General features: G+C 38.3%; 1 protein-coding gene across 1 annotated transcript in view; it reads left to right on the top strand.

Annotated features, from left to right (window-relative positions):
* FBN2 (fibrillin 2) overlaps positions 1 to 27,728 on the top strand; it is a 117,955-nt gene extending 90,227 nt beyond the window's left edge. The window contains exons 42-65 of the mRNA XM_038124921.1: positions 2,078 to 2,146; positions 2,670 to 2,795; positions 3,563 to 3,688; positions 4,078 to 4,203; positions 5,582 to 5,698; positions 7,189 to 7,314; positions 7,595 to 7,714; positions 10,730 to 10,855; positions 11,068 to 11,220; positions 11,553 to 11,618; positions 11,878 to 12,003; positions 12,093 to 12,212; positions 12,776 to 12,898; positions 13,311 to 13,442; positions 14,811 to 14,936; positions 17,193 to 17,399; positions 18,075 to 18,200; positions 18,819 to 18,941; positions 19,086 to 19,202; positions 19,854 to 19,982; positions 21,973 to 22,092; positions 23,567 to 23,798; positions 24,405 to 24,561; positions 25,807 to 27,728. Of these exons, the coding sequence (XP_037980849.1) occupies positions 2,078 to 2,146; positions 2,670 to 2,795; positions 3,563 to 3,688; positions 4,078 to 4,203; positions 5,582 to 5,698; positions 7,189 to 7,314; positions 7,595 to 7,714; positions 10,730 to 10,855; positions 11,068 to 11,220; positions 11,553 to 11,618; positions 11,878 to 12,003; positions 12,093 to 12,212; positions 12,776 to 12,898; positions 13,311 to 13,442; positions 14,811 to 14,936; positions 17,193 to 17,399; positions 18,075 to 18,200; positions 18,819 to 18,941; positions 19,086 to 19,202; positions 19,854 to 19,982; positions 21,973 to 22,092; positions 23,567 to 23,798; positions 24,405 to 24,561; positions 25,807 to 26,172 (3,359 nt within the window). The 3' untranslated portion in view covers positions 26,173 to 27,728. The remainder of the gene's footprint in view (positions 1 to 2,077; positions 2,147 to 2,669; positions 2,796 to 3,562; positions 3,689 to 4,077; positions 4,204 to 5,581; positions 5,699 to 7,188; positions 7,315 to 7,594; positions 7,715 to 10,729; positions 10,856 to 11,067; positions 11,221 to 11,552; positions 11,619 to 11,877; positions 12,004 to 12,092; positions 12,213 to 12,775; positions 12,899 to 13,310; positions 13,443 to 14,810; positions 14,937 to 17,192; positions 17,400 to 18,074; positions 18,201 to 18,818; positions 18,942 to 19,085; positions 19,203 to 19,853; positions 19,983 to 21,972; positions 22,093 to 23,566; positions 23,799 to 24,404; positions 24,562 to 25,806) is intronic.
* Positions 27,729 to 27,930: the final 202 nt, after the last annotated feature.

Raw genomic sequence — 27,930 nt, 5'->3', positions numbered from 1 at the left:
AAAAGTGAATTTCCCTTCAGTGAAATTCGTGAAACATGGAGGTAGCATAATAGAACAAAAGAGGTCCTGCAATCCTTGGAGCCTCTTCCTCATCCTCCTAGACCTGATGTGTTTTATCATGGAAGTAGGTGATCACACAGGTGATCCTGGTGTCCTAGAGGGACAGGGTAGTAAGCACAGGGCTCTGTTTTTGTCTGGTATATGTACTGACAGGCTTACTAATAGCAGTAAATGGCATAAATCTCCTTGCAGAAAACAGCTAAGTTGCTAAGCCTCAAATCTTACCCATAAGTAATATGTAAAATATATTAGTGTATTAAATTTTTATAGTAACATGTATTAAAAGATGTGTCTATGAAGGAGCAGTACACTGCTGGATGGTAAAGCACTGTGGTACACAGCTCTGTAGCCCTGTGCCCTATACTGCAAGAATAATCTGGTGAACATTAAGCAGCCATTAAGAGTGGGACAGAAGAAAGTAGAAAATGCTGATGTTCAGATACACTGGATCCTGCTTGGCTTAGAGAAATTACTAAGTATGTCCGAATGTGGGAAAAAGATTTTGCCAAATATCATTGTGAGCAGTGATTAACTAAATTTGGTAAAAATGGAGATGTTTGGTGTAAAGGAGGCAAGAATTATTCAATTTATAATGGTAGTTAAACTTTGCAGAGTCAGGAGCTGCTGAGGAGCTGCCATTAAAATGTAGATGATTAGAAACTCAAACTACAGCCAGTGAAGACTATAACTGCTCCAGATTAAAGAGCATTACTTGTAAGAATACAGAAGGAGCTCTTTGTTTTTCATTTTTTGGTGCTAGAATAATTTGTCAGCATTTCAAGTTTAGAGACACATCACAGGCAGGCTTCATACTCTTCCTTCTGTTGGGTAAAGAGGTTTCCTGTGGACCAAGCACTCCTGGAAGTCTCCAGATATTAAACTTCCACAAACTCTTTGAATTTTATGTCAATCAGAAGTTTTTGTAAATGTTACTCACTTTTTTGAAGAATATTTCACTTTAACCTAATGCCCTGAACGTAGAAATAACCTGCCACACACCTTGAAATGCTTCCGTGGCAGTAGTTTGGAAACTGAATATTGAAACATACTTTTTCTGGATAATTTGAATGCTGATATGATCTAAAATGGTGCTGAATAGTGGCTGCATGGTTATTGTCTGCAAACTGTTCATTCAAGCTGGTTGTGTCTTCATACTGGAATTGCTTCATTTCCCTCAAACAGGTCCAAATTCCTCTGGTAGTATTATGCAGTTTTGACATGCTTATAGTTGTAGGCCTCTCAGTTTTTATATTTCTATCTAGATAAGAAATTATTACTGTAAATGTGTAATAACCTTTTGTCTGGAGAGCACTGTTCCGCCACTAAAACCTCATCTGCAATAATTTATAGAATCCATTCTAGAAACTTTTCTCTAAATGTTGCAAACCCACTCAACTTCAAACACCTTTCCTAGAAAACTGTAGGTTACTTCATTTTACACACCAAGCATTTCCCACTCTCCAAGTGCAAAAAGAGGATATAAAAGGAGCATATTAAAAAATGGGGGGCTTATGGAGCATCTCTGTTTAAAGCACAGTCTCCATTATGCAGAACAGTTCAGAGGAGCTGATCTGCAGTAATTCCACAGAAAATAAAATAGATAGTATTGTGAAAGAAGCATAGGTATTGGTAAATTATATTTATTTCTCATATTTGAAAATGCTGCTGTAGATTCTCACTACAGATGCTTAGAAAACAGGAATAAACCTTAAGGAGGTCTATTTAAAAAACAAACCAACCAAACAAACAAACCAAAACCTGACTGAATTACTTCATTCTCAAATCAGACATTTACTCACATGCCAAAGTCTGCTAAGATTTGAGGAAAATATGTTACTATTTCAATTTGCATTAACTTATTGGCAGTCTGAATTTTCAATACAAGCTATAGAAGAGGCAATTGCTCTCCTGAGTGGATTTGGCTTAAAACAGCTCTGGAGTAGCTGAGAAGACTGCAAGTAATTCTTGGGAGATTTATACATTCCCTGAAAATACGTTGCTCTATATTTTGCTCTAGTTGAATTCAAGAGCCTATGTGGAAATATTCCTGGCTTCACTTTTGACATCCATACTGGAAAAGCTGTTGGTAAGTTTCACCAGTCTAATTTTTGTTTTGCATAATGTTTTTGAGCCTGCATAATGTTAACCAAAATAAGCATTTCCTATAATAAAGCTGTTACATTTCTTTTTGGAGTTACAGTGGTGTCACGAATTGCAACCAATTTTCATGTAAGATATTTCCTTTTATTTTTAACTCCTACATTTTATTGTGGTATTTTGCTCACCTGCCACCATTCGAGTTCATGATTTTGAGTTTCAATCAGTATGTTAAAAAGCTTTGCTTTCAGAAATACTGTGGGGCTTCTCTGCACATTTGTGAGTTTTGCATCTTGGCCAGTATTTGGTGTAGCTCTTGTTTTGATCACTTCCTGAACTTCATGTGCCATTTTCTGTCATAATGGGTATGTGTGTGGTTTTGTAACCTGTGTGTATTTCTGTAGATTAAAAGGAACATCTCAACTCAGTTTTAAGCACAGTGAAAATGAGAATCCTTGCAGTGTGTAGAGACATGATGAACTGCACTTAAAAGTAGCTCCTCTGCCTTTCAGACATTGATGAATGCAAGGAAATCCCAGGAATCTGTGCCAATGGAGTTTGCATCAATCAGATTGGCAGCTTCCGCTGTGAGTGCCCCACTGGATTCAGTTACAATGACCTGCTCCTGGTCTGTGAAGGTGATTTGAAATTTGGTTATTTTCTCCTTAGCCCCCTTAAAATTATCCTAAAGGGAAAGGGAACATTCAATCCACGTGGTTTTCAAAATCTACGAGACAGACCTTGAGCTTTTGTAGGGCTCAAGGTTGTAAATCAGTTTAAGTGCTTGTCTTTATTATGGATGCACATGCACCTAATGAAATTTGTAACTGTGTTCTGTAAAGCCCCTAAATAGGTAGTCAATGCTTTTGTTTTATTTTAGGGAGAAAATTTCATTTTTGTTCTTAGAACTTCTCAAAATAAGTGTCTTGGATTTTTTTTTCCAACTTGTGTCTCTTCTGGTACAGTTTTAGAGGCAGAGATACTCATAGAAGCTGATAAAGTTTTGTGTGTTGTAAAGTTAATAGGAGTTTTGTCATTTGTTCAAGGATTTTGTGCTGACATGTGCAACCTAAAAAGTTGTAAACTGTGCCACTTACTTTTTCAGCTCAAAGGCAAAGAGGAAGTTTTTATTAATAGAAAAATTTCTTTAGGCAGACATTGCAGATTTCCATAGTGACTTTGATGCGTGGTAAGTTGGATTTGTGGGATCCTCTTTCATCCAAAAGGTGACATGGGTGAATGGTGCTAATTTTGCTTTTTGTGTGCATTCCCAGCACACAGGGCTGGAGGTCAGGCTGCTCAAGCTTTGTGGAGGACTGAGGTTTCCTTTTGCACAGAGAGACAGACAATACAGTGAAATCTATGGCAGGAGTGGTTTCTGTTGCCTGAACACTTGGTTTTTCAGATATTGATGAGTGCAGCAATGGGGACAACCTGTGCCAGAGAAATGCTGACTGTATCAACAGCCCTGGGAGCTACCGCTGTGAATGTGCTGCTGGCTTTAAGCTGTCACCCAATGGTGCCTGCATTGGTAAGAAATCAGATGACTTTTCTCTCCTGTTTTTATCTCAGCAATGATGCAAGTGCTTCTCTCAGCATCCTTTATTTTATGTTACCTTGTGCATTCTGCTGTTTTGCTTTATAGCCACATTTCTCAGTAAAAGGAAAGAAAAAGACAGAGTGATGTTTTTAAAGGACATTTTCTAGGCATCAGCCAAATCCTGACAGTAGTTTTATCCTCAAGGTGTGTAGGCAAGCACATCCTGTAAAATGAAGTTCTGTTATGATTCAGATTTACTTACAGATAATGTTGAATCTGGTTTTAATCACAACAACGGATTGTAAAAACATTATTTGTGTAAGATGAGGATATAATGGAGGTCAATAGCGTGCACCATCTGTTTTATGTTTTTGTTATAGATCGCAATGAATGTCTGGAAATTCCTAACGTTTGCAGTCATGGCTTGTGCGTGGACGTGCAGGGAAGCTACCAGTGCATATGTCACAATGGCTTCAAGGCATCCCAAGATCAGACTATGTGCATGGGTATGGAGAGAAAATACTTTCCTGTGTGTGGTGTTTTTGGCTGTGGGCTCTTCATAGGAGATGAGTTTAATTTTTTCAGTAGGTTATATTGACTTTAAGAAACTGATTCAGGCATTTCTGGGTTGGGTTTTTTTGGGGTTTTTTTTTTGTGAATAAAGTCTGTGAAGCTGTCCTTGGAGGGGAAAAATTAATTTGAGAAAAAAACTCAGAACAAAACAATGTGTTCCAAGATAGCTCCATGTTACTGAAGAAACATTTCCACTGAAATACATCATAGTGGCTTATTCAACAGAGAGTTTCACAGGATGTATCAGAATCACAGAGTGATAGAGCTTGGAGCTAAAACCACACATTTTCCAGTGATTTAAATCTATCGAGTTCATGTGTCATTTAAAAAACCAGAATCCCCCTTTTAATGTAACTTTATACTAATTTCCTGTGAAAATGATGACATAATAGAGATGATATAACAAGACTGAACAATAAGAATGTTCTTGTTCTTTTAGCTCATAATATTAGTTCTTAATCTGTTTAGTTCTACAGGGTTTTAAAATGAAAAGGTGATGCATTTCAGCTTTAAACAGATATTTAAAACCTATTCATATTGTAGTAAATATTCACATTTGTCTAGAGTCTTCATGTATTTAAACTAAATCATATTTGTCAGACGATCAGAGGAGAATATTTGGAATAGTGACCTGTTTTGACAATGTAAAATTTTGAAGAACTAGCAGGACAAAATCTCATTAGCTTCCAGATCTCCATGAAACTCCATGAAATTACTGTAACACACAGAAGACATTGAACTTTGGTGCCTTTTAAAAATGGATATTTGCAAAAATTTTTCAGCAGTCTTTGTAGTTCTGGATGTGATATTGACATTATCCATTTACTTAAATTGAATTGCATTTTCAACAGCTTTTGATAGGCTCTGAGGTACAATATGTGCATAACAATTGATCATTTCAGGGCTGTGATGCCTAGTCCTTTGTACTCAATCCTGATCACTTGTATATGTTAAAGAAATTAAGAAATGTTAGCATGGAAAACAAAAGTATGGAATGCCTTCAGATAACTGCACGTACACATTTATTTTTACATGTAATAGTACCTTTTATTTTAAAAAACACACAAAATTACATCCTGTCATATTTCCCTCTGTGTACTGCGAAGCTGTAGAAATCTATAGCATAAACACAAAATGTTTATGTTATAGCATAAATAATCTAATCTAATAAATAATCTAATCTAATCTATAGCATAAACACAAAACATAAAACAAGGGACCAAAGTTTAGGATACTGCAGTTGTGCACAGACAACACATCACCCATACCTGGGAAAACCAGTTCCCACCTGCAGTTTGTCTCTCCTTGCAGATGTTGATGAGTGTGAGCAGTATCCATGTGGAAATGGAACCTGCAAGAACACAGTTGGATCATACAACTGCCTCTGTTATCCAGGATTTGAGTTAACTCGTAATAATGATTGTGTGGGTAAGAGATCTAATCCAAGCTTTTATTCTCATTGCTGATGGCTTGACATGCCAAGGAGGACAGTGTGTAGTTAAAAAGAAGAGATGCCAGGGTGTGAAGAAAGTTAATTGAGTGCAGTAGCTTCTGCTGTTACCAGCCCTAGAAATTAATCCTTTCTGTCATGTTTTAAACTAATTAAAAGTGTTTTTTAATTATAGCCAATTGAGACAATGTAATATAATATAGTATTATCTTAAATATCTGGACTGCTGGGGCAACTTTCAGTTCACTGATATTTTAATGCATCTCTCAACTCCTTTGGACTACCTTGGTGTTTACAGCACATCTCTGGCTCCAGGCACAGTCCACAGGCACCACTTGTTCTATCCCACCACGGGTGCTGCCTCATGAATTTGAAATAATTCCTTTATTTCACCATTTTGCTTGACTCTTGCACAGGGTGAGAAAGAAGAAGCAGATCAGCAGTAAGAGAGGCAGGACAGCTGGTCTGTAACCTGCCAGATCTGCTCTCCAAAAATGAGCAAAGTCACGCAGAGCTGAGACAGGCATTGCTATTTCGCATTCCCTAAAGCACAGGGCACCAGAGAATCTGATGGGTTTGGACTGCTTTAATTCCTGGGTTCTTGTGATAAAGCAAGCCAACATCTTCCTGGGCTGAGAAACAGGCTCATAAACCTGGAGATCTCCCTTGTGCAGAGCATAAGCAAAGAAAAGAGGGAGGCTTTACACTCCTTCCTGCTACAGAAGAAAGGCACAGCAAAGTCTTCAGCTTAAGGAGAGAGCTAATACATCTTTAGAAAAGCATTTTAAATCCTCTTCTTGTCCAGGAAAGAAAAAAACTAAAGTAATAAGGATGTGCTGCAAAGTACAAGTTTTTCTTATAGCATGATGCTTATGCAAAATCCTTTTCATTTATTCTTCCTCATCCATATTTTTCCTTAATGCAGTGCTCCTTTAAGTCTGCATTACTGAAGTAACCCTACAAAATAACAAGAATTTTAAAACATAAATTTTAAGAACAGCTACTAAGGAGAAAATCATCCAGGGGAAAGCAAATTACATAGTCCAACACTTGAGATTGGCAGGGACAGGTTTTTAGGAGGAAGCTCAAGTGTATAGGGGTCCAGATAAAAACCAGAGCACCCCATGTAACATTTTCTCCTCTGGTGGTAGACTTGGTGTCGTGCAGTCCCTTAGCAGTAATTGAATATCTCCAGATGCAGTAACTGAAGCAATGCTAGAAGCCAGGAAATTGCAATACCCTATAAAAAAAAGTGTGGTTTAATTAGAACATGCATCTTAGTGTTTGAGTGAGAGCTACTTTCTTCTGGCTGTCAGCTGATTTCTTGTAGCTACAAAATGCACCTTTTTCCACAAAAATACTAAGTATTGAAACTTGAGTGTGTTCGTGACATTCTGTATGTAGTATGCTGGGACTCAACTCTCAATTCTTGGGTTAAATTCTGATATTTTAAATTTTTTTTTATCAGATATTGATGAGTGCAGTTCCTTTGGTCAGGTGTGCAGAAACGGACGGTGTTTCAATGAAATTGGTTCTTTCAAGTGTTTGTGTAATGAAGGATATGAGCTTACTCTGGATGGCAAGAATTGTGTTGGTATGTATGAAACCACCTGATGTTCAGGTACTGGTGAGCTGAAATAAACTAATAGCTCCCTTGTAGAGGGAAGCAACACAGTGTGAATATCTAAATATCAAAAGAGAATGATGGTGACTTAAATAAAAACACATTTTTTTTGTAATAGTTGTTGGTCTTCAAGCAATTAATCGCCTTAGAAAAAGAAAATCAGTACAGAACCCTTCAGTGTTTTTCATGTTTTGTTACCATAAGAATTACAAGATTCTAAACCTTTCTTGATTTCCTCCATTCCCCAAAGATACCAACGAATGTGTGGCACTGCCTGGTTCATGCTCTCCTGGTACCTGCCAAAATTTGGAAGGCTCATTCAGGTGCATCTGTCCACCAGGATATGAAGTAAAAAGTGAAAGTTGTATTGGTAAGGCAAGTTGTAACTGTTGCTCCTGAACAATTTTAAGAATTTGTATGTGGTTCTAATTGGGTGGAAAGCAGTTTTACACCCTAATGGTTGTTAACGTTTCTTGGCTTAAGGTGACGGGGAATAGGTATGAAAAGTCTTCACAAAGAGATTTTAAATGGGAAGGCAGGAGAATATTTTGTACTGTATAGTACTCTATTTTGAACATTGATGTCTTCATTAATGCAAACAGAAATATTTTTTAAAAAGGAAATATTTTATCTTTCAGTGACTTTTGAAAAAATATAATTCATATAAGAGGTGTTCTCACTGTATTTATGTATTTTTTACAGAAGGTAGTTATTGGCAACCAATGCATGAACTAAGCATTTGGTTTCAGAGGGAAATGAAGTTTTAAAATCTTGATAAAATTATGGTGCTTATAGGAGCAATCAGTTAAATCAGTTTCTTCTAACAACAGTTTTCTGATTTTAATGTTTTGTATAATGCCTCTCAAGTGCTGAGATTCCCAGGAGAAGGAGGATACAGCAAACCAGTCATCAATTTTTATGATCTGGTTTGTTCATACAGGTCTCACTTAAAGCCTTGAATGCCATTCAGGAGCTGAATGTCACACACTGAACTAAGATTTGCTGTGGCAGGGAGCAAGAAATAAATCCAAATTACAAATAGTTTTTCCAGCAGAACAAAGTATGGGATACTGTGAATTTATTGGGCATTTAAGATTTTACTTATTGCCACCTAATCTGTGTGGCTGCAGGAACAGGAATCGTTTTGAACTTTTTCTCTTGAAAAACAGGATTTATTTTTCTAAGCCCCAGAGTTCTCTCAGCCACTTGTATCATGCCACCAATATTCAGTTTGCCTGCCAACATCATGATTTCTTTTGGCAGCTGCTGGCTCCATATTAGCAGTTATGTTTGAGGTGAATTCAAATCACCTACAGTTCTAAAGTCATGAATATAAAATAATGGAAGCTTTTGGTTTTCAAGGAACGTTACTGTTTATGGCCACTTTAGTTCCTTCTCAGAATCTGTGTTTTTGAGAGCATCAGCGACTGCCAGACAGATTTTTGCCCAAACTGAATGAAAGGGGCTTGCTTGCATTCTTTTGTCATTCTGCCATGTGTCCAGAAGATCTGAAGCTAGATCTCTTAGGAAATACCCAGATTATCACATGTGATTGCACTAAAACTTTGATTAATATTTTGACAGCCCTTGCAGCAGATGTTCCCCATTACTCTCTGTTGATGTTGTATGCAAACAGCTTTATGAGAATCCATTACTGCTGTCTGTGATGTGAAGGCTGGCAGTGGCTGATTGCTTTGTGAGCTCAGGGTGATTATATGCAAAAAAAAAAAACAACCAGAACTGGGGCCAAAAATTCATAGCTTTCACCTACACATGTGATATATTCCCTTCCATTGTACAGGAATAAAGGGGAAAGGACTTGTTTACTTCCACAGTCTTAGCTAGTCACCTCTCCATCGTGGCCACAGAAAGAGCCTGAGCCCGAACCATTCACTGCAGTAACAATGAGCACTTCAAAAGAGCAGCCTTCTTATGCAGCTGAATTGCTGAGCTTTGTATATTAACAGCTATCACAGCAACTGGGAAATTATTTACCATTTTCTCTGAAATAAGCTGATTTAGAATGCTTCACACAGAGTGTAGCCTGGGAAGCTGGAATTCAGTCAAATGCAAGATTGTACTGCAGGGGTTTGTCCATGTGCTGTACCTAATTTCTGAAAGTGGGACTCAAGGTAGTATTTGTCAGAAGTTATATCACAGAATCTACTCCTATCTGATTTCTTCTCTCGCTCCACCTACATTTTCCAAATAATGAAGATTGTGTTTCCATTGTTTTCTTACCTGCTGAAAACAGAGCGGTTTTCTAAAATTTGGTACAGCAGAGAATTCAGTAAATAGGGGCAAAAATGGCACTACAAATTTGAATATTCAACATCCATGAAGCTAATTTTCATGGAGAGAGTCTTGTTCCTGCCTGTACTTCAGTCAAGCTCAGTGTGGCTTTTATTTAGAATGCTTATATAGCCACAGGCTTCTGTGATGGTTCTTCCAATATTCCTTACTGAAAGACTCAAAAAGCGTTGTACTTTGAAGATTATTGAAATACATCTCATAATTTATCAGATTATAATTGCCTTTAAAAATTACCTTAGCAAGGCAGTTTATATATTCTTTTAGTATTTGCAGAAAAGGATAAGTCAAAATATAGTTTTGAATAATAGATATGAAAAAATTAAGGGTCTCTTAATATATTCTTTTCCTTTGTCTGTTGTCTGTACAATGAGGGATGTACACCTGATGCTGTTTGAGCTGCACAAATTTACAGGCACTTAGAGATTTACAGTAAATACTAATACTTTGGGTTATGCCTTTGATAAATATGTAATAAAATATTTGATTATATACTACTATTAAAAATAAATCTTAATAAATAAATCTGTCTTCTTATAGTAATAGATTATAGATTATTCAATAGAACTGGAATACATTTTAAATAACACAATGAGACTGGCAGTAAAAGACTTCTAAATATAAATCTGGGCATGTAAATACAAGTAAAGGTGTCACTCTACTAATAACTAGCTATAGTTTCAGTCCCAGCACCTGACAGGAAGCATGAGAAAAGTACAGCTTTAATTTAAAAGAACCCCCAACTTATAGATTTTTAAAAATAATCTTTGGATGTTTTATAGATAGTTTTTTGTTTACAGAAAAATATTGTTCCTTTGAGAAATATATTCTGAAAGCATTTGTGTAATGTTTATATTTTGATTATAATGAAGAGCAGATAAGGGTGTTTAGAAAAGAAAGTGCATGCCAGTGAGAAACTCTAATTTGAAACCTACAAGCTTGTTTAACTCTTGTTCACTTTCTTGGAAGCTGCTTTAGTTAAATCAATCAATCAATCAATCAATAAACAATCTTCCTTAACCAGGGAGTTCACAGCGAGTGAGGTTATGGTGAAGGTGTCTCTGTTGCTTTACAGATATTAACGAGTGTAACGAGGATCCCAACATCTGCCTCTTCGGGTCCTGTACGAACACCCCGGGAGGTTTCCAGTGCATCTGTCCCACAGGTTTTGTGCTGTCTGATAATGGGCGGAGGTGCTTTGGTGAGTTCATGGATAAGGAATGCAATAACTCAGTCTAAAAGATAGCAGATACTCCGTGGAAACCCCTCCCACTTTATATCTTTACAAGGGTTGCTAAGTGCTTTTTTAAAAGTATGAAAAATACAGGTCTTAGGTTATTTCTCTCAGGGCAGACAGTCATCATCTGACTTGGGAGAAGGTTCTAGCTCTGCATAACTGTTTTCTTCTCCTAGATACTCGTCAGAGCTTCTGTTTCACCAACTTTGAGAATGGGAAGTGCTCAGTGCCAAAGGCTTTCAACACCACAAAGGCCAAGTGTTGCTGCAGTAAAATGCCAGGAGAAGGATGGGGTGATCCTTGTGAGCTCTGTCCAAAGGAAGAGGAAGGTACACATTTAAAGTTTAAAATTTGTTGCTGGAGGAAAAGGAGGAGCACATTGGTGTTTTACTTTTTGTTCATTAGAAGGAGAGATCTTTCTGGCATTTGCTCTCAGTGGCTTTTTCTAGAATGATTTTTTCAAGAATGATTTTTCAGCAAAAGCAATAAAATTAAGTGGAAGACACCACAGACAAAGAGAAATACTTATTTCTTGGTTTTGCTCTGTAGAGACCTGACCTTTGGTCCTTTTTGGATGACTTCATTTTTGGATGACTTTAGCCATTTGTCATGATTCTCTCTCTCACTTGCTGTATTTTTTAAAGAAAATGTATCTCTACAGTTGCTTTTCAGGACCTGTGCCCATATGGTCATGGAACTATTCCTGGAATTGATGACACACGTGAAGGTAGCTATTCTTCTGAATATGAAAAGTAAATAAAAAACTATAAACTTAACTTAAAACTATACTTGGATATTATAGCATGTGAGTTTACTCCTCACAGCTCCTGGTGACAAGAGGCTGATGTGTAAAATGTGTTAAAAGAACACTTCTGGAAGTGCATGGCTCGAGACAAACATAATAGGGTGCTTAGGTTTTTTTAAATGCTTTTTTTAAGACTTGAAATGCACAGCTGAGTGGCTGTTAATATCTTCCTGCTTTTTAGATGTCAATGAGTGTCTCGAGAGCCCAGGGATTTGCTCCAATGGTCACTGCATCAATACTGATGGGTCGTTCCGCTGTGAGTGCCCCATGGGGTACAACTTGGATTTCACAGGAGTGCATTGCATAGGTGGGTGCAGTTATAGGAATTGAAACTCTTGAATTTAAAACACAGCTTGTCCCAGTTCTCTTCACTCTGCATTTATTCATTATGAGCAGATACAGATGAATGTTCCATTGGCAACCCCTGTGGAAACGGAACGTGCTCTAACGTGGTTGGCAGCTTTGAGTGCAGCTGTCACGAAGGATTTGAGCCAGGCCCAATGATGAATTGTGAAGGTAACCTGTCCTCCTCATTTTCTTTTTTTCCTTTGGCTTTTGTCCAGTCCTCAGCATTCAAATTACTTTATTAGCCATGTCTTTCATGCTGTAATAACTCGGAGGGAAAAAAATTTCTGTGCTTTGAAATATGTCATTGGAAAAGAAATCTGAATTGCTTTAAGCAGAACTTTTAGTTTATCACAGGACTTCCCAGACTCAATGGGAATGCCCCATGTGGGGCATTCTCAAAAATGTTATATTTTATGAATCATAATTAGTTTGCTTTCTGAAGCTGACTTTTCTCATCACACAAAAGTACATTAAAAATGAGCATATAATAAAAATCTGAAATAGGCCTGCCCTAACTTGCTATACTAAGCTCAAGTAGTTCAATATATATACTATGCCATTATTCTTAAGCAGAGCATTGTTGAATTTTCTCTAGTTATGTTAAAAGCTAATAGTTTGAATTACCTTTCAGATAATTTTAGCTGAAAAGAGAAACATAGGCGTAATAAAACCTTCTCCGTGATTGCTTTGAAACGTGGTAGAGAAGGACTGTTCTGTTTTTCTCTGCTCAGATATCAATGAGTGTGCTCAGAACCCCCTGCTGTGTGCTTTTCGTTGTATCAACACTTACGGTTTCTACGAGTGCACCTGCCCCGTGGGATACGAGCTACGGGAAGACCAAAAGATGTGCAAAGGTAATGACTGATGTATAAACTTCTCCCCACCTTCCATCATCAGCACATAATCCAAACATTTCTGTGCATCTTGCATTCATCCTCTTGGGTGGAATGTAGCAAACAGCCCAGCAGGTGATGATTTGCTCTTTCAGAACTCACAAAAAAGCAGTATTTAGTGTTTTTTTCATCAAGTGTAACCCTTGATGGGGACTGCAAAGCCAAGAGTGTTAGAGAGGTGAATTTCATCTTTAACACGACAAGATGATACAGCTCACGAGGATCAAGATAACTGCATATAATCATAGATTTTGGACTTTTCCTTCAGTGCTTTTACTTAGGGAAGCCTGTATGTGCTTTCCCTTCAAGTTGTCTTTAGGAACTGAAGCGACTGGAAGAAAGTTCAAACACAAAATATGTATTTTTTTTCCAGATCTAGATGAATGTGCTGAAGGTCTCCATGACTGTGAATCAAGAGGCATGATTTGCAAAAATCTAATTGGTACCTTCATGTGCATTTGTCCTCCTGGGATGACCCAGAGACCTGATGGAGAAGGATGCACAGGTAAAGCTTAGAAGATATATAGATATGTGTGTGTATATATATATATATATATATATATATATATATATATATATATAATCAGAAAATAACAATTCATGAAGGACACTTAAGCTATCTAATTTTACCAAGCATCTTAAACTTTCTGTTTTTTTTCAATGTGAGTTCTAACTGACTAGTGAGGATTTCAGAATAAAAACTTCATTGCTCTAAAGCTAAATCCAGAAGCTTTTTAGACAGTTGTTACATCTAAAAAATTAATTTGCCAAAAAAAAAAAGAGACCTCAGTTTATGGGTAGGAAGGAAGATTTTCATAAATAAAAAGTTACATTTCCTTTAGCATTAGTATAAATAATATGTAACCTCTTTAAAGAATTAAGACTCCTAGGATTCTGAAACCACCTATAAATGCCATAAAGGATGAAAGATATGGAAACTGCAGTAGTTCAAAACAATTCCCCATCCTGGAAGTAAACAAACACCTTTTCTCCATCATTTACTCAATTAGTTGAGGGGACGACAATAGCTATATTTTAGCAAATTGTACTTTCTTCTGGTATATGGAAGAAAACCCAGGACCATTCCAAAATTCTCTGGGGAAAAAGAAAAATAAACACCCATCTTAATGAATATTTTAAAAAGAAGTATTTTATAAAAATGTTCTTTCAGCAAGAGAACGACTACTCTCTTTTAGAGATCTTTATGATTTTTTTTTTATTTTACAGAGAATGATCTCTATTAATGAGAATTTGTCCTTTCTTTTTGGCATATAATTCTGCCTTTGAAGAACCTGAGGTTTTTCTGAGGTTTACTGTAAGCATCTAAAAAATTTGTGTAATTGCTTACAGTATGTGCGCCATTAGCTATGGAAGAAAACACATGAAGGCAGTAAACCTTCAGGAAAATATTATGTGGACTGAAATATGACTTATTGTGGGAGAGATCAAGTGTATTCAGAGCCTCTTGACTACAGAGTGATTTCTCACTCAAGTCGTGCTTGTATTCCAATTTTATTTAAATTTTACTTACCAGGTAAATGTTGAGACTGCAACTGGCTCTGCTGTGTTTTCTGCTTCTTGTTATAAGCTGTGAAGCAATTATAGCTTTTGTCCTGTGATGAAGTGCAGAAAGAATGGAATAGGAATATCGCCCCTTTGAAAGCCCTTTCCAGGCTTAATCAGTGGATTTTTCCACGTCTTGAAAATATTTTTCAAATGTTACATGGAATATTTTACATATTCTATAAAGTGTGATATATTTTCTTGTCATGAATTGCTGTGGTTGTTGTCGATGTAATTATATTTTATTTTTGTTCTTATTGTTTCTGTTGCTATGATAATTTTTATTGATGTTATTGTATTTTTTGTAAAGATGAAAACGAGTGCCGCTCCAAGCCAGGTGTCTGTGAAAATGGGCGTTGTGTGAATGTTGTTGGCAGCTACAGATGTGAATGTAACGAAGGATTCCTGTCAAGTCCATCAGGCATTGAGTGTCTTGGTAAATGTCTCTCTTGTACACCTTTCATCTCACATTGCAGTGTAAACGTAGAGAGAAAATCAGGCTTCTGAAAACCTATCAGCTCTCATATATACAGAAATTAAATAATTGCACTTCTTAATTAAATAATGATACAATATTAAATAATATTATTAAATATTATTAGATAATTACAGGAATTAACAGCTTGTAGCAATCAGGCCTCACATAGAAGCATCTTAATTCCAAAGGACATAAATGTAGACAAAATACAGGGATTTTTAAAGAAGGATAATTTAGTTGCCTTGAGATAAGTCAAAAAATGGATGCAGAGTAAAATTGAGTGTTATCTGATTCAGAATGTGATCTTAATCACCACATGGCAACTAGGCATCTGAATTTTCTGCACATTTAATTCAGACATAAAATACTGTGATTTTGCCACAAAATTGCAAGATTTTTTTTTTTTGAGGCAGGCCTGCAAGATAAATGCTGAAGAAGGGGTTTTGTTCATCAGCCTGTATTTTCTTTTTAATACATTCATATTTGTCATTTGCACTACAAAATTCATCATTCCCTTTTTTGGAGTCAAACAGAACTGCAAAAACTTACCTTTTCTTGACCAGCGTTCAGGCATACATGCAGTAGTGAAAAGGTGTATTTATTTATTTATGTATTCTTGCATGAAAAAAAGCTTAATTATTTTATGCCATTACTGTAAAGCCAGCTCCCTCTGAATTGTCGTGAGTGTGCTGACTTCATGGCTAAGCATTAACACTGAAGTGCAGAGTATTTCCTGAGGATTAGAACCATATGGGAAGAGAAAACTGCAGTCTGTTTACCCCAGCCAGTCATTAATGCCCAGGAAATACCCTGTTTGGAGGTTGTTATTGCTTTTCTATATTTGATATGTAATTTTCTTAGTATTTTCTGCCTTGGGAAGGTTGGTTTTTTGCTGCTTTTCCTTTCGGGTTTCCTGGGTTAGAAATTACAATGAAAAATGGATCCAGCAGAAACACAGAATTTCTTGTGAATCATAGCACGAGCATTAAGTCACAGATTATGTTGTTTTAAATACATTGTGCAAACCTTTATATCCCACTCACATTAAAATTCATTCCATATCTCTCACTGGGAACAAAACATTTATGTGTTCTTCAGGTCATAATGTCCCTAAAGGCCTGCACAGTATCCCTGTCTGGGAGAACAGAAATCTGCAGAGTCTTGCAAATTACTACAGCAAATATTTTGTTTTGCAGAACTGACACTTTCAGCGAGGACAGCTTTATTTGATGAAAACAGTTAAGTTACCAGGTTACTTTGGCTTTCCTAAAGCCAAAGTTTGCCTTTTGCCTAATTCTTGTAAGAAATGTACAGATTCTTTTAATCTGTTAAAAGAGAAGATTAGCTGAGTATTGATACATTTACACATTCTGAGGAATCACTACTAGCTTTGAGATAAAAAAAGAAAAGTTTTCATCTAAAACATAAGCATTCTCTGATCAGTAATTGACAGTGTTTCAATTTTAATCAAGAAATAAGACAGGTGACATAGCCTATATAGAAGATAAAAAGTCTGCAAGATTTGGAGTTTCTGTTAGCACTGGAAACTGGGATTTCTTTTCTCCTCAGCTGCCTGTTTGAAAGTAACCTGTAGGAGCCCCATGACTTTAAAACTTTGCTCCCATTTCATTATTGATAGGCATTAACCAAAAAGTTTAAAAATTAAAAGAGAATTAGACAGGGCCATACCAACCATAAGGCCGTACAATTCTATTTTTTCCCCAACAAAATCTGTGAATACCACTGAAAAAGTAATGAGTGGCATATACACTTTTAAATTGTAAGGATTTTTTAATTAAACCACCGTAGGATAATTGCAAATGATCAAATGTGTTATTTTGGCCAGCTAAAGAAACAAACAAAACAAACTTCTAAGCCCACTCCAAATAAATCATTGTAATGCAAACACCACATAGGCTGCTGAAGTGGAAGCTCAGTTTTGCCCTCAGCCTGTTTTACTACCTAGAAGCAAAACTCTTACCCAGCTCATGCAGACACTGAACATTAGAGGTGTCTTGGATATATTTGGAATGGCAGCATGTTACCAGAACACACAACAATTCTGAAAGGCTAAATCAAGATGGACTTGATGGTAGCTAATAACCTTCTGCTGCCTGCATATGTTGACAGAGAGCCAGAATAATACACCAGATGCTTAATGGAGCAGATCTTTATCTCCTTCCCTGTTCCAGCCTCTCTCCTTCTTCCTCGCAGATAATCGCCGGGGGTTTTGCTTTGCTGAAGTTCTGCAGACCATGTGCCAGATGGCTTCGAGCAGCCAGAGCCTTGTCACCAGGTCCGAGTGCTGCTGTGACGGCGGCCGGGGCTGGGGTAACCAGTGCAGGCTCTGCCCCCTCCCCGGAACCACCCAGTACAAGAAACTCTGTCCACACGGATCAGGCTACACCACAGATGGAAGAGGTATTTGCAGGGATGAAAAGAGGCAGAAAAGGGGAAAGGCATATGCTTGCATGCTTAAGAAAATGCTGAATTCTCTTTGAAGTTCTTTTGGAGAATTTCCTGTTAAACAACAGAGTTTGATTTTTCAAATAATGCCGAGAGACCAGAAATTAAAAACACATTTGGCAGTAGCTGCAAACAGATCAACTGGGCAGAAATATCAGGATTAGGATCTGTCTGGAAGTACCAACCAGTAACTAAAAGCTAGAAATAATCCCAAAGCTTTTGTGTTGCTGAAAACTTGGACACATGGCAAAGGCAACAACCATCTCATTTAACAACGATCTCCCAATGCTTTGCAGGTACTATTTCCACACAGAAAGAAGCTAATGTGTATTTTTTAATGTTGGTGATAATTTTTGACATGGAAGTAGTCGTAAGAAAATTCTCTTGTATGGGCTTTTTTTTGGAGTTAGCAAAACTGGAATCTGAGTACCCAGTGAAACAGCAGAAAGGTGTTGGTGCAAGAAATAGAAATGAAATTTGAAAGATGTTTGGAGTCTGATCCATTTTTAAAGAGGGAGAAGGGAGAAAGCTCCTGTCAGAGGCATGATGATGAGGAGTTGCAAAAATGGAAGAGAAGAAAAAAGTAGAATTTAAAACTGTGACATGACGTATTTAATAATTTCTATGCAGATATTGATGAGTGTAAAGTCCTGCCAAACCTGTGCAGGAATGGGCAGTGCATTAACACCATGGGCTCCTTCCGGTGCTTTTGCAAAGCTGGCTATACCACTGACATAACTAGCACATCTTGTAATGGTAAGATTGATTAATTAATCATCAGTTGAAGTAATCATCAGTTGTTTTTTTTCTTAGTTGTTATACAATGATGTACCAACCTTTGTAAACACTTGCTGCAAACCATTTTTTTGTCTCTTTTATCTCATGTCCTCTATTTCTTTTCCTAATATGCATTTCTGGTTTTGTGTTTCATTTGGGGAAATGGAGGAACATGCTCTGCTGGCAGAATTCCTGCAGTGGAATGATCACTGGAGTTAGTTAAAGCCGTGCAACCGCTTTAAGTGGCAAACCAGCTCATTACTTCAGTCTTCATTTTTTCCACTTTTTTGTTGGTTTGCAGGTACAAGTATACCATAGTATACCAAAAAGTAAATATTTGCTGCTTAGATAAAAATACCAATGCCACTCTCACTCTAGTGTATTACTCCTTCAATACAGTTTGTTGTGGTAGTGGCAGCCCCACATAAACTCCACAGCAACACATTCATGGAGAAAGGAATAGGAACCCTGAACAAATGTAAATGGGGGACTTTATTTTCTATGAGCATTTTTCTCTAAAACCTTGTGCTGTGTAGCAAACATCCTTCTGTCAGACAGATGAGGACAAAAGATTACTTAATATTTTCCTCTCGTTAGATCTTGATGAGTGCTCCCAGTCCCCCAGACCATGCAATTTTATCTGCAAGAACTCAGAAGGGAGCTATCAGTGCTCATGCCCCCGGGGCTATGTCCTGCAGGAAGATGGAAAGACATGTAAAGGTAAAAAGTTTATACACAGTACATTTTAATTTGGGTACAACTTAACTTAAAAGGAATTAGTTTTGAAATGTGGTGTTTTTATCAATTTTATTAAATGTGCCCCTTTCTTGACTTTTTTAAGACAACAGTATCTCTTACTTCCAGATCTTGATGAATGTCAAACCAAACAACACAATTGTCAGTTTCTCTGTGTCAACACCCTTGGAGGCTTCACTTGCAAATGTCCACCTGGTTTTACACAACATCACACGGCTTGTATTGGTAAGAAAAACACTGGTTTTCTTTCATAAGCTTTTCTGTAAGAACAACATTCTCAACTATCTCTTGTGCTCTTTATGCAGAGCAATAGTGTCAACAGGGCAGAAAACAGATTTTGAAAAGCAGCAATTACAGCTAAAGAAAAAATGAGTCTATCCAGTCCGTCCAATATTTCTATTTTCTTGGTTAGTAAAGAGTTGTACATATTTAATACATGTTATTATGTTCTAAGTACAACCACATGGAGACAAAAGGGTGAATTATTAAACTCTCATTTGAAATGTAGTTAACCAAAACCAGACTGCATTTTCTTTTTTTAGTTGATGCAGATGTCTTCAGATCTTAAGCATATGTATAAACCTTGCCAACTGAAACTGTTTTAGTTCAGCTAACACAAAAGAGCAGCATTTTTCCAATATCAGCAATTACATGCCTGCTCTTCCACGCTCATATCACAACTGAACTACCACTGGCACTTTCAATTTATGAATTACTCATAGCTCTGCATGCGTCTCCAATTCATCTGGCATTTAAAAATGAAAAGGTACAAAATAAAATGTTGCACCTTTGTGGATTTTATTTTTGTGTTACATGAACATGTCCAGCATCATGCCACAAGGTAAACCAATCTTCTCTCTCCTCTGTATTTTGAAGATAACAATGAATGTGGTTCTCATCCATCACTGTGTGGATCAAAAGGAATTTGCCAAAACACTCCTGGAAGTTTTACCTGTGAATGTCAAAGGGGATTTTCTCTGGATTCTACTGGATTAAACTGTGAAGGTAACTAGGAACAGTCAGATTTTTTTATGGTGTGAATCCTTACTTCAGCTTCTAGTGAATGATTTGATGGTAAAGATAGAGAAAACAGAGCACCAGCCATAGTAAAAGTAATTACAAAAAGAGGTTGGAAAGTATTAGACTGATTGTAAGTATAACAAAAGAATATGCAAGAACATACTGTCTTGAGTAATTTTTGCAGAAGTTAGGATAAAATGTGACTGTTTAGTTGAACTCTTCAATAGTTGTTTTCAGCCTCAGGTTTATGCATCTAAAAGTATAGTAGTTGTGGGGCTTTTTTATATTTATGTCTTCATATGTCTAAACAGAATCTCTCTACAATTTTCATTTTGGCTAATTCTGATTAGGTTAGATTCTAAATTCTGTACTTAATTCTCTTACCACAGAGTTATACACTGAGAAGGCAAATTCATTGCATTCATAAAGATAATTATTACAGTTAAAATGCAGGTTATATTGATGAGCTTTATCTCTCTCTGTTGGCCCAAGGGGAAGCCTCAGTCAGGAAATCTCTATTTGAGAGCTCCAGAGTTTTCAGTGGCCCTCAGGTATTGAGCAAAGAAGAAAATAAAAGGCAGTACAAGGCCACCTGGCTGCTGAGAATTAAAAATGGAAGAGCATGCCTAAAGAAATTTATGACCTCTCAAAATACCAACAACTCTGATAGAGCATTTAAAACAGGAATTGGTATTTAGAGCCTATTTCTAGCACAGCAGTATATATGCAGCTAGAAGTTTTACTAAGATTTATCTGCTGTCAGTTTACTTTGTTCTCATAAAATGTATATGTCCTGGTGTGCCTATAAAACAAAAGAATTTTTTTTTCTACTCGACTTGCATCCTGTACCTTAAAAATTAGGTTGCTTACAATCTACTTATTTCCCATGGCAGGTACAATTTAGGATCTCTGAGTTTTTAGAATTTGGAAGGTGGGATGGTTGTGGCTGTCACCTTTTATTAATACTTGTCTCAGAAACTTTTTATGTGGCTTTTTATTTTCAATTGCAAAGACATCCAAATTTGACATTCAAACACTAAAATATATCTCAAGAAATAGAAAGCTTATCCCTAAGTGATTGGTTTAAAACTGAAATTACAAAACCCCTCAAATTCTCAGCATTATGCTAAAGCAACAACGTGGGATTGCTGTGAATAGTGTTTATTCTCCAAAATTAAGTACTGAAAAGGTTCAAGAACTAATATCAGATTATTGGTGGAAAGAACTAGACATTAGTTGACTTCCAGGCTTTCCAAAAGAAAAACCTTCATGGTCCTTCTATCTTAAAACAGTGTTCCTTTGTCATAAGTCATAGAACCACAAAATGGCTGGAACCTCAAAGCCCATCCAGTGCCACCCCTGCCATGGCAGGGACACCTTCCACTGTCCCAGGCTGCTCCCAGCCCCAGTGTACAACCTGGCCTTGGGCATTGCCAGGGATCCAGGGGCAGCCCCAGCTGCTCTAGGAACCTGTGCCACTCTCCCAGGAAACAATTCCTTCCCACTATCCAAGTTAAATTTACCCTTCTTCAGCTTAAAAGCCATTCTTCCTTGTCCCATCACTATATGCCCTTTCCAGCTCTTCTGTAGCCCTTTTAGGCACTGGAGGGGCCTCTCAGGTCTCCTTGAAACCTTCTTTTCTCCAGACTTTCTCAGCCTGTCCTTGTAGGAGAGCTGCTCTATCACTGCTCCATCCCTGCGCCCATCCCGGAGCCTCCTCTGGCCTGGCTGCAGCAGCTCCAGCTCCTTCCTGGGCTGCCCAGGGCTGGGGCAGCTCTGCAGCTGGGGTCTGACTGAGGGGCAGAGGGGCAGAATCCCCCCTGCCCTGCTGCCCACGCTGGGCTCAGCCCAGCACAGATTTGGCTTCTTGGGCTGCCAGACCACACGGCTGGGTCATAAACAAACTTCTGATCCAGCAGTGTTTGGCAGTGGGTATAATCCTGTGTCATGCTCTGCTTCCCTCCTGAACACACAGATGTGGATGAATGTGATGGAAACCATAGGTGCCAGCATGGCTGTCAGAACATCCTGGGTGGATACAGATGTGGGTGCCCACAAGGATTTATCCAGCACTACCAGTGGAATCAATGTGTTGGTAAGGAAACAAACAGCACAGAATTTAAACAGCAGATGTATCAGAGTGTTTATGGGGACAACACCAGGTAAGGGCAAGAATGAGCAGAACAAAGGGTGTGCAACAGAAATGCTCCTTATCTGTCTCCCACTCCTTCCATACGCTTAACTACTCCCAGTGTAAATCAATGACAGGAGGTATCAAGAAAACACATTCAGCCTTTTGAAACTCCCTGTGACAATTAGCTTTCCTAGAAAGGTCTAAATTCTGACCAGCTTCTTCTGTGAAAAATCCCCATCATTGAATGTTCATTGAATTCCTGAAAGTATCAATGTAAATACCTCTGCTGAGGAAAAAAAGCATTAAAAAAAAACCATACCTGTCATTGAAAAAAACCACAAAAAAAGCATAAAAGAACCATTACCAATTCAAGAATTCTACAGAATAGCATCTAAAGCAAATGGTGAAAAAAAATCAACAAAACTGTTAAGGGCTTCCTTCTTCCGAAATACAGTCTTAAGGCCAGCATTAGTTCTTTGTGCAGGGAATGGGACAAATTAGGAAGCTCAGGAGTTCTGTTTAGATTTAGCTCATTCAATCCGTCACTTGAACTAAGCTATATCATATACAAAACAAAGTGTGGGATTTTTTTTTGTTAATAAAAACCAATACACACAGAAACAATGTCATCCAGTGCTGTTCACAAAGACCAATACAAAATATTTAGCTTTTCAGGTTTGCTTTCATGATTTTCTGTCAATGGTATCATGATCAGAGCATGACTGTGAGCACTTCCAGATATTTCATTTAGGCTGATTTTACTGTCCTGATTCTATAAAAAAAAAATATTCTACCCATTTTAACATTAAGTAGCACACCAGCCAGTTTCTCTAAAGTCCCAATCACCATGATCACTCCTGAATTAATACTGCTCTTCAGAAAAGAAAGCAAAGGACTGGGGCAAGAGTGACAGCTCCCACAGAACCCCAAACCAGCTTAAGTTTCTGTAAATCACAGTACTCAAAGAAATCTCCCTCCAAGTGACTGTGGGCAAGAATGGCAAAGCATTCACTAGTGGTCTTGGTGAGGAAAACTTGGTGAGGAAAACCTACAGTTTTCAAGAAATGCCTTGGTGAGAGAAATAAAATAACCATGATAGCAGCTACCAGAACAACTTTCCATACTACAACCTTCCCTTTTTTTTGTTATTTGTTTGTTTGTTTGTTTGGGGTTTTTTTGCCTGAAACTAAATCAAGTTTGGTGGAGGAGTCATCCTCCACACTTGACTGGAGGAGTCATCTTTGCTGTATTTTAACACCCACAGGAGAAGATGATACTCCTTTTCTCTTTCAGAAGCCAAGTGTCTGTGGGATGATGATGTCAGGGATGTAGCAGAGCCCTGGGACTTGCAGATGTTCTGATTTGTTAGTTGCATCATGCTGACCTGTTGTCTCTCAGACGAGAGAACACCAATATTTTTGTGTTTGCTTACCAGATGAAAATGAATGCTCCAATCCTCACATGTGTGGCTCTGCTTCTTGCTACAACACCCTGGGGAGTTACAGGTGTGTCTGCCCCTCGGGGTTCTCCTATGACCAGTTCTCCCATGCCTGCCACGATGTGAACGAGTGCTCTTCTGCCAAGAACCCCTGCAATTATGGGTGCTCCAACACGGAGGGTGGTTATCTCTGTGGCTGCCCACCTGGCTATTACAGAGTTGGACAAGGGTGAGTTTCTCCACACAGCTTTTCACCAAACACACATTCAGAAGGTGCAGAGGTGCAAATCAAGGACAAGCTGCTAAGCCCTTTCTAGTTTTGGGCTAAATATCCAGAAACTAGAAAAAAAAAAGTCTGTACATGCAACAGGACATTAATTTTAAATGTAGCATATAAATAACATTAAACAAGTTTTACTTTTGCCCCTAGTATCAGCACATGAACTCCTTCACAGACCTGCTGAGTGGGGATTGATAATGTGTAAGGATAGGTACCATGTGTACTGAGATAATTAAGGGGTTTAAGTGTCACTGATCAATCCAGAACATTAAACACAAATTAACATTGTTCTGGTACAGGCCAGGCTGGCTTTGTTTGGTTTCTCTGTAGAACTTGTAAATCAAAATTAGATCAGGCTAAAAGCCTTCAGCCAGTGTTTGCATTTCCCTCAGTAAGCCACTCTAGTGTGAAGGAAATTATTGCACAGCCCTCCTGCTGAGGAAAGGGCAAGGAAGGGGATGCAGACACTGTGGCACAGATTATACACACCCCATTTAGCAGGGACATTTCATGAAACTGCAAGGAGTAACTAAACCACATGTTTTCATTCCACAGACATTGTGTCTCAGGGATGGGATTTAACAAAGGCCAGTACCTGCCACTGGATGGAGATGCTGATAGAGAGAATGCTTTGTCTCCTGAAGTGTGTTACGAGTGCAAAATCAATGGCTACTCCAAACAAGACAGCAGGAAGAAGAGAAGTGCTAACGCTGTATGTACCAGCATAAAAAACCACTGTAATGTTTGTCGAGGTATTTTCAGAGATATGACACCAGTAGTAAATAGAGGAAATCTTTTAAACAGGTCACATTCAATTGTGACAATCTCTTTTCTCCCCCTGCCTCACCTACCTCCTGCTGGCACTAATAATTTGATAATAAGAAACACATCAACAGCTGTGAAAAGATGAAGTTTTTGAAGCTCACAAAGATTCCTTTGTAGTGTGAGATGTGGTCTAGTTCCTCGGAGTACATTCAGGGGAATAATTCTCCTTTAATTACAGAGACCTGGAGAACTGGACATGTCTACAGCATGTTCAGCTGCCAGGAGGAGGTTGGACAGCATTTATGGTCTGGGGCAGCTAAACAGATCTTGCAGAAGATCATTTTAGTCTTGGTCTCTGTTCCATAGTTGCTCATACAGGTGGGGGATTAGACCTGATGGAAGTCTAATATTCACAGAACTGATTAAGTTTTTAGAGAATTACACATTTAATATTTTTCTTGCTGCATTTTGTGGGCTTATAAAGGTAAGTTACAGGAAATCATATTTAGTTTGTAATTGTTACATCTTGTTATTACACTTTTTAAATACCTTTAGCCTTGTCAATTCCTAGAACTTTCGAGGCAGTAAAAGTGACATCCATAAATTTTGTGAGAAAAGAAACACTTTTTAATCTCCATCGTCATCTGTGGGGTTCAAGTATTTAAAACACTGCATTACTTGCTCCTGTCCTAAAGTTTTCCTTATTTTCACTATGTTTTTTTTAGTTGCATTACATACTGGTACAGTATGGAATTTTTGGAGAAGGTGCCAAGCAATTTTCATGCAGTGTTGTGAAATGCATTTCTCTGTTGTTTCTGTTGGTCGTAAGAACATTACATTGTGTGCAAACACAGTAAACACAGATTTATCCTTGTGGTGGTGCATTCCCCCCTCTCCCTTCCCAGGCTGCAGTGCAACCTGGGAAATGCTCGTATTGCCTCAGCCTTGAAATTTAAATCTGGCTTTTGCTGATACCCTGATGGTTTTTTTAAGTGACCTCAGACATGGCCTCTTTGCAAGCATGAAGTTAAATAGGTTCTTGAAATCACCTGAAATCAGAGCCTTCAGAGGCTCTGTGGGGCCTGTTTGAGGCCTTTAGGCTTTACAGGGCGTGTCGTAGGGAATCCAGGCAGCGGCTGTTGGTTATCCTGACCATTCCTCTCTCCTGCTCTAAACACTCCTTCCTCTGCAGCTGGAGCAGGTGAGCTGGGGAAGCCTGGACACAGAGAGTCCCCTGAAGGTGCGAGTGGCTGTGTCCAGGCTGGGCAGCCAGGAGCCCATCCTGGAGCTGCTGCCGGCCCTCAGGCGCCGCGTGCGCTACGCCATCGCCCGCGGCAACAAGCACGGAACCTTCCAGATGCTCCTGAGGGACGGTGCCAGCCGCCTGCACGCCATCAGGGGCAGGGCAGCGCCCGGGCTGCACGCCCTGGACATCACCAGCGTGGCCCTGCCCGAGGAGAAGGAGATGGAGCAGCTGGAGAGCAGCCATGAGGACAGCGACCTGCGAGGGGAGACGGGGGAGGCCCTCAGGGTGAGGCTGTGGGTGCACCTCTATTAGCCGTGCTCCTGTTGTTCAGCCACTTCTTTTTGTGTCTACACACCCAAGAACATCTGCTTTTCAAAGCCAGTCTGCTTTGGAAAAGTGTGTTTTGGGGGAGGAAGGCAGAGGGGAAGAACCCTTCCTTTCCATCCTGCCAAGACTGCAGAACCGCCCTTTCAGGAGGGTGACTTAAAACTCTGCCACTGCCAAAACTTCTATTTACAAGGGCAAATCATGGTTACTGTATCTTTTATATAACCTCGATTTAAAGTATATTTAAAAAGCTAAAGTTCAAAAAGTCATCCTATGGCACTAAATGGCACAAATATGTGAGCTATTTTTTTTCCTGTTAGCAGTCTGTAACACTTTGGGTATTTTGCTATAGTTCCTAATGAAAAAAATAATTATAGAAGTTTATTTATTTTTAATGCAGTAATATATGGAGAAAATAACAAATTATGTAAACAAAAAGGGAAACTTGCTCGTTTTTCTTTAGTTTTATAAATTTGAGCTATAACATTTTAGAGGTACTTTCTTAATCAAGAAAAAAAAGAAGTAGATTTGAAAGATGTTTTCTTTTCTACTTGGACCAGCATCCAAACAGTATATAAGTAATTCTAAAATATATCAGAGCTGAAAGATCAGTGTAGTAGAATATTCTGACGTGGGAGATTGTAAACTGTTCCTATAGTGGGATATTCTAAAGTGTTCTTGCAAATGAGAACTAAGGAAAAAAAAAGGGGAAAAAAAAGTCATAGAGGAAAAGTATCACAATATCAGTCTCTGCAGAGATCGTATTTCACAGCAGCTCAATGGGTTTGTGTTCTGAATCACCCACAAATGGTAGAGGAGGCACAAGCCCTGTAGCAAAATACCTGGACTGTTTTTAATCCCCTTAAACTGCAGAACCAAACTGTGCTGCCCTTCCCTCAGTGACCTCATGAGCCAGCACAGGCAGCCGCACCTCATGCTCAGAAAGGGTGCTCCACAAACTGGCATTAATTCCTGCAGGCAGCTGAAGGAAATGTCTCTGAGAAGAGAATGTTTCACTCTGTTTGGTGCTGGCTCGAAACCAGGCTGCATTTCCTGAGCCCTGAGTGCTGTGTCAGGACTGCCACACCTGCAAACTCAATTACTGCAGCGCAGGTGAGGAAAGTTATGTATTTGAAGTTCATTTGTTAGAAATCTCATTAATGCTGTAGTTATACATGCCTCATTTTATCATAGCTTGTTCTGTAAGAAAGATGATTGTACAATGACTTGAGTTTTAGTTTAGTAATTTTTTTTTTCTTTTTACATTTTGTACTGTCACGTGTTAAGTGTATGTCTCAGTGGTGCTTTCTGTGGCAGCTGGTGCCTGTAACTGGCCATGCAACAGAATCTCACATGTGAAAATAGCCAAAGCACATCCAGGATTGTTCCAGTTGCATGTAGGTGCTGACCAAAGACTATACCAAGTTAAACTCAGTGATTTTTCTTCTCTTTTGTTGAGTTTGGGGATTTTGAAAAGAGATGTTTTAAGAAAAAAAGCCTTCTCTTGAACATTTGTATCAGTAAGACAACATTTTCTTGCAATAAAGCTTATTTTGGGTTATTTTTTGGCCTTTTTTCTGTTCAAGAGTCCAACTGGTGATTGATTTAAAGCAATAGCCAATGCTAGGGTCTGGAACCACATTCATTTGACATTGCTTTCAGATATGGTTGTGCAAGTTTCATTAGGGTTCAGAGCTGCTGCTGGGTGCAACAACTGACATCTACAGAAACAGAGAGCTCTAG

Source organism: Motacilla alba, chromosome Z (genome assembly GCF_015832195.1).
Source record: "Motacilla alba alba isolate MOTALB_02 chromosome Z, Motacilla_alba_V1.0_pri, whole genome shotgun sequence".
NCBI classification, from domain to species: domain Eukaryota; kingdom Metazoa; phylum Chordata; class Aves; order Passeriformes; family Motacillidae; genus Motacilla; species Motacilla alba.
Note: the sequence above shows the minus strand (reverse complement) of the source record. Positions and strands in the feature narration are given on the sequence as shown.